Source organism: Hibiscus syriacus, unplaced genomic scaffold (assembly GCF_006381635.1).
Source record: "Hibiscus syriacus cultivar Baekdansim isolate YM2019G1 unplaced genomic scaffold, ASM638163v2 tig00007245_pilon, whole genome shotgun sequence".
Taxonomy (NCBI): Eukaryota; Viridiplantae; Streptophyta; class Magnoliopsida; order Malvales; family Malvaceae; genus Hibiscus; species Hibiscus syriacus.
The window spans coordinates 57624-64797 of NW_024062132.1; the positions used below are offsets into that span (position 1 = coordinate 57624).

Sequence of the window (7174 nt, forward strand, 5' to 3'; positions counted from 1 at the left end):
ACCTTCATATGTCGAATAAATCAATAAATTTGTGTAAAATTATACCCCCTGTATATCAGATAATTTTTCTTATATATATAGTTGATGAAATAATGTCATAATTACACAACGAAAATCAAAATATAACCAAAAGCATCAAACATAACACATGAAATATTAACAGACAGGAAGAAAATACAAACACCCTGAAATCTATACGATACCAATTTTTAAGGTCTAAAAATTTATATAAATAAAAAATATCTTAAACGTGATTGTACAGAAAAAAAATCACAAACATCGCATGCATCTACAAACAAAGGGTCTCATACTCCAAGAAACTACAAATTGCCTTCATTTTCAAGTTCCCATCAGAACTGGAGAGCATCAAATCATAAAGTCAATATAGTTCACAAAAATAGCCAATTAGAAAAGACAATTACTGATTAACAAAAAAAAAGAGAAAATAACACAGTCAACACACACAATTAGCACATTACTTTTCTACACATCAATAAATGATTGACAGAATACAAGCGTTTATTGTTTTTACAATTTCCATAGCATTATCCCCTCCCCCCTTCTCCGAATTTATCTATATCGATATCTATATAAAGAGAGATAAGATCCAATTATATTGTATAAAACTCTTTTAGTTTTACAAAATTTAGAAAGTTGATGAGTCAAAATAGATGGCTACGATTAACATTAGAAAATGAAAAGATATTCACAGGAAAAAAAAGAGTTCCAGCCATCTATTTTCACTCATCTAACGGTTTTAAATCTGTGTAAAACTAAAAGAGTTTTACATAATGTAATTGGATCCTAACCCATATATATATTCTGATGGCTTCAAAACTTGATAGATGCATAATATAGCCTAAAAGCAGCATACTTAAGTTTAACTGCCAAGCTTCGTTTGGCTGCTGGTATCAAGTTTACTTGCTTGGCGGTGGTGGACTTCAGTGCTTCAGGTCATGCTACCTCGGGTCCGGACTCGGTCAATAAGCATTTGCCGACCAGACAAATCTTCTTCATAACCCACCACCTGCATTTTCCAAAATAATTACATGGGTTGAAAAATAGAAAGGGGGATGGAACTTTTAAGACAAGATCTGCAACCTGAGACTCTGTTTGTGTTTCACTGAAATTATCATATAGGCCACCCACATTTGTATCTCGAGAATGACTGCTGATTTCATCTTTTCTGAGAGTCCTGAAAAGGGGAAAAAAACAGCATTAAAAATAATTCCCCATTGACGAGATATCCCAAAATTCAGTAGGTTCATTTCTTTTTTTAGGCTTTTGTAGGCATATGCAAGCCAGTTGAGAAATGTTCAGCCATTAGTAATAAAAATGCTAAAGGGGAGAACGATTATTTGGTAATGGTATAAAGAGGCTACCGATTTAACCAGTGACTGGATAACCCAATAACAGAATGAGGATCGGTAGGATCTTGACGATGACCCGTACAATCAGATGAAAATATCTGTTCTAGATCAAGGATTGCTACAAATAAACTTTTATAAGAGATAAAGGGTAGACATTCAGAAATCGGAAATATCAACTGATACAAGGATACACTTCTTTCGCACCCATTCCTCTCTGGTGATTTCTGATCATGAATCTTAAAAAGCAGAAGAGATAATTGACTCAACCAACCATCAATCTTGAAACAATAAATCAGTTAGAAATTATGGTCAGGAGGAACAATAATACTCACCTTACTAGTTTGCTCCAGTAAGTCTTCTATAGCAGTCGCTACATCAGGCAAAACTTGAGCTGCTTCACCTGCAATTTTTAATTTTTCATTTTCAATGGAATTTTCATTCAGAAAGGGGTGGTATATATGCACTCCAGAAGCATTCTGGTCATCTGCTTCCAAGTGCCTAGCCCTTTTAAGATGGCCATTTGGTTGTTTGGCCTCATCTCTAGAGCCATCGTTTCTACCACCAACAATGCATCCATTTTTAACATGAAGATCTTGTGTTCTCAGGCCCTGTGATTGACTCGTAAAACCAGATGGAACATCCACAGACATCAGCTGAGTGGCTTGAGTCGAAAATTGGCTCACGGTGCATAATCCTGCTTCTTGGTCTTGAGCAGTAACTCCTTTCGGGCAAAATGGATCCAGAGAAACAACTTTCTCTACGAGATATGAATTGCACACGTGAAAATTTGTTGATCTTATCATTTCCAAGGAAACAAATAAACAAACATAAACTTGGGGCAGTCATGATTGCAAATGCGTAATTAAGCAGATGAGCACAGAGGGAGTGGACAGAACCATACCTGCCTTATACATTCATATATCCACTCTGATGTAACTGATTGTATTCCCCATTTACAAGCAGCCTCATATTTCGGTCCACAGGTAAACTTGCATAATAAATGGGTCACTTTTTTAGTAAGTTTTTCCACAAACTTAGCTCCAAGAATAAAGCACAGATTTCTTAATAGCAATCTATCCTTCTCTTCATATTGTGAAACACAAAAGCGAAAGCTTTTAAATCCAGGAAAAGGAATTTGACAAGGAAGTGGGGAATAGAGAATATGACTTCCAACATCCAGCAGGCATCCATCCTATAATACAACTTTTCCATTAGCATTGACAAGCTTGATGGTTTAGAGCAAAGAAACCAAAGGAAACAGCAGTAGCAGTTATTGCAACAGTAATAGACAAAGTACAGATTGCATTATATGTAATGGGAACCAAAGAGGAAGTTTTAAGCAAACCTCTAAACAAGACCGGACCCAGTGAGTAGAAACACAAGTAATCTGGGAATCAGTGATAGAACTGAGCTGACCATGACACTCGATAATGAAATTGACTTTCTTTTTTAGATGATTCTCAACAACCTCCCCTCCACCTTGATCCACCCATTCAACAATTTCAGCTCTCTAGCAGAAGAAATCAAAAACTTAGAAATATTGGGGAAAATAACACTAGAAAAAGTCACCTTTGGAATTCAGATACAGATAACAATACATAGATTCGATGTAAGAAAATATATCAGATAAAAAAATACAACATGCTAAAACAGTTCAAAAGCAGTTAAATATCTGAGATGTTAGACAATGAAAACATGAGGGGAAAATCTTCAGAATGTAACCCCATATAGTCTTAGTAAGTTTTTCAGAGTATATTTCTTACCCTATCTTCAGGAAAAGAAACTGAAAAACAAAATGTTTTCCCCTTAAATACAGTTGAAACCCCATTCTTATGATTTTGGACTACTGGGTCACATTGCTTCTTCTGCCAAACATTATTTGCACTATTTATTCTAGGCAGTAGGACTTGCTTGGATGATCCTACAGGAGCTTCCAAACAGTTGTCATTCATGTTGATTTTGAGCTTATCATCTAGATTTTTCCCTGAGGCTGATGGCATTCCATTTCTGCAGTTTGAAAGAACTGGGGATTTACTTTGATTTGAATTGATGATTCCTGTCACTGCTCCTCTGACAGAGTTTACAGAATCTGTGCAAGCATGGTCAGTTAAACATCATGAAAAATAATTCAGAACAGAAGTCATATAGTGCTTACTGATGGAATATCTAATTCAACAATCCAGAAAAAAAATTCTATCATTTTCTGATAAGAAAATGGGTAAAAAACAAAATATATCTAGCATGAACATGAATCAAGATGAAGATACGCAAGAGAAGACCAAGGTATTAACTTTAGAAAAAACTGGCAACCTTTAGGAAGAAGTAAGTCATTCGCAACATGCCTCTGACGAACAGGGATTTCTTTCTTTTGACGGTCACAGTCTTCAAGCCAGTTGGTCTTTACCACATGGATGACACCTGAAGCTGCAAAACTTCTTACCTCTTTCTTTTCCCTAGGCAATAAGATAAACATGTGAAAGATGAAGATTTATGAAAACGGGGGAAATAGTCCAAAATAATCAGCATGCCCACTGAATACCCAATGTAACAAAGGTATCATAACACTGAACCCAGAAGACGTCAGAACATGGCTTGCAAAGCACAATTTGAAAGAACCCAACAAAGAAATTCAAATGTAGAAAGAAAAGAAACAAGGAAATAACCAATATTATTTGTAAAAAAGAAAAAGAAGAAATACTTACGATTCAGATGGAGTCCCAACAACTATGTGTGTCAATTTATCATTACATGACATATACCGAGAAGCACCGCCTCTGCGCACTATGGCAACCAGCTTACGCATTTCAGAAGCTTCAAAGCCAACAAGCGAAATTCTACAATCTGACAAATATAGATCATTGTCTTCAGATTGAGAGTCATTGGCAACACAACCATCAAGCTTTGTTTCACTAGAAGGCTGAAAACTTGGTGCTTCACCACCATCCTCTTTAAAATTGACCCGAGCATCTGATACTGCAGAAGACGTGTTCTGAGAGAGAGTAGCTTCAAGATCTGCATCTCCCAATCCGGTAGAAGGCACAGCGGACAAATCAAATTCAGGAACCACCGAGGAAGTTGCAGGCACTGAACTTCCCCTATGCTTGTCTTGACTATACTGTGCAGACAAGGAACTACTAACATTTTTCTTTGAAGATGCACAACCACCCTGGACGGGATAGGACTCCTCATTAAGGCATGCTATTCACCGGGGACAAAAAGGATTATTCATGGTCAGATACGATGTCTAAAGTCATTGATAATACATGTCAGCAAAAATATCATAAACTCAGGAGTACCAGACATTGTTAACAACATATAGCATTACCTCTTCTAGCAATGGATTGATGAAACCATTTTCGAACTACAATATGAACATGGCCCCATCTTCGACCAACTTTATACTTGTCACCTTCAGGAGCTTACAGAAAGTCAAGATCACAATGAATAAACAGAAGTGATCAAGGATGATTATTCTGAGAAGAGTAAATGATGGAAATAAACTGTTGACAGGGGTGCAATGCATACACATCAAAAAGAAGCAAGAAAATTACAAATGGCTTTTATAATGTTCCTTGAACAGAAATGAACAGATGGTTTTATGAAATTAAGATAAACAAATGCAATAGGGCATTATTAACATGAGTTAATTGATCGAGGTATGAGAGAGTAGAAACTAACAATGAACAACTAAGAGCAGCAATTTGGTCATCTAAAGGAACAACATAAAGGATATATCGCAAATCAAATGTGTGCATTTCTTGGTGAGTTCAGCTGAATATTTCCCACCATTTTGTATGATCAGCTTTTCAACCTCTTTTCGCTCATCTGAGAGGAAGAGGATATTAGAATTCAATGATTAAGTAGTCTGTCACTAGCAGTCACGATATGTACTTGACTTAATAACCTGCAGGAATTCTGGTAACACATATTGTCAATCCAGTAAAAGGAAGAACCCTGTATGAATCCTGAGGAACAACACGGTGTTCACTCCAACATTGATACAACCACTGAACCGCAACAATCGGTTTCTTTAAAACATTGAGAGCCCACTGCACAGATAGAAAAATAAATATAATTATCAGTGATGGCATATAATAAAGTGATGTGCAACCATTAACTTCTTTCCGATAATAACTTATCGAAAAAACTCCAAAGATAGTCATTCTCAACTTCTTAGTATAATATAAAGGAATTATTTAAACTCCAGCTCAAATCCAAATGTGCACAAAATTAAAAAATACGTTACTAAAATATTCTACAAGCATTCATTCCCTATTAGCACTCCCGGGCATGTTTTCAAGCTTCTCGTACCACATTCATGCAGAATATCCAAATATGTGACCGGATACCTATATCATAGACCTCTCACCTAACTCAACTTGGAAAGATATTGAGTAATAGCAATTTAGCTGATTTCACTATGATGCATTCTAAGTTCATAAAATCAATAGCTTTTAAGAATATCAAAGCCCCATCCATCAATGATGAGTTCATAACGACACTGATGAAACAATATTTGCACTCTTAAACACTGATGAAAGAGAGGGAGAATTATTTTAGGAGAATCATACCTTATACTTTGCAGCCAGGACATTCTTTACAATGACAAAGCTAACATCTAAAGATGCTTTAGTATGCAAAACTCCCCCCATGGCTGTAACCAATTTTTCAATATTAACCTACGAAAAAAAATCATAATAACAAACAGTCAAACTTGGGCTTCATGTAAGTAATTCAAGTAGATAAGAATAAAAGTATTTGCATGAATCCCAATTGTGATACCTTCTCATCCATGTCGAAACCGGACACAAGTACTTTGAGGCCGTCCATCGCAAGGCAGCAACTAAAACCTTGTTTAGGTAAAGCTCTATTTTCAGTTGCACAAGAAATAACACATTGAGGACCTAATACCCAGAACAAAAAAAATTCATCACCAAATTACTAGCATAGTAAAGTTAAGAGGACTTAAATCAAAAAACCGGAAAGAATTACCTAGCAAATTGCATCCTTTAGCACTAAGATCCTCAAATTTCTCCTGAAAAGGGAGAAGAAACTTAAGAAAGATTTCAAATACACTGTGAAATGAAATAATTGCGGGAGAAAAAGGAGGACTACATGATCGATTGAGGAGATAATGTGGAAGTCGTCGGGGCCGTTTCGAGAAGGGTCGCTACAGAGGAAGACTTGGGCACCGTTATCCTTGAGAACGCCGTGGAGTTTGTCGAATACTTCGGGGGGGACAAGGTTTCGCGACATGAACACGTTCGATCCCGTAAACGCCTTCACCTTCGCCTTCGTCATCATCATTTCTTACTTTTTTCTTTTCTTTGACGATTGCTCAATTTCGATCTCGATTTACTTTTTCAATAGTAATCTGTTCGAGTTGAGGTGAGTCGGAGAGTGGTGGTACTGAGTTTGTTTACTTAAACTTTGTATTTTGGGGGTTTTAGGAGAATAGGACGATAACTTCTAAATATAAGGTGAATAATTTAGGGCCGTTCGATCAGAAATGGATTTAAAAATAATTTCATGACTATTAAGAGTTTAAAAAATCACGAACAATTTAAAAAAATATATATTAAATTTTTAAAATAAATTATTAATAATATTAATATATATAAATATATATATATATAAATTAAAAATATAATTATCGTAACCGTCTTCGGGTGGTTCCGAAATCGGGTTCCGACTTAAATTTATGTGTTGAAGTCATCACCGATCATTTTAATTTAGTTGATCGAATACCATAACTTACTGTTATCTGATTTACAACTTACCATAAATTTGTCGGATTCGGGAGT

The 7174-nt window shown here is 35.8% G+C and overlaps 1 protein-coding gene across 1 annotated transcript; it reads right to left on the reverse strand.

Moving 5' to 3' along the window:
- Window positions 1–405: 405 nt before the first annotated feature.
- LOC120201458 (DNA topoisomerase 2-binding protein 1-like) lies at window positions 406–6736 on the reverse strand. Its single transcript, XM_039202070.1, has 16 exons — window positions 6486–6736; window positions 6363–6405; window positions 6153–6274; window positions 5942–6049; window positions 5275–5419; window positions 5109–5195; window positions 4696–4788; window positions 4073–4568; window positions 3681–3823; window positions 3134–3459; window positions 2716–2880; window positions 2272–2562; window positions 1703–2125; window positions 1383–1606; window positions 1102–1195; window positions 406–1027 (listed from the first exon to the last, which is right to left on the reverse strand). The coding sequence occupies exons 1-16, from the start codon at window positions 6675–6677 to the stop codon at window positions 950–952; spliced, it is 3030 nt and encodes a 1009-aa protein (XP_039058001.1). The 5' UTR covers window positions 6678–6736; the 3' UTR covers window positions 406–949.
- Between the last annotated feature and the right edge of the window lie 438 nt (window positions 6737–7174).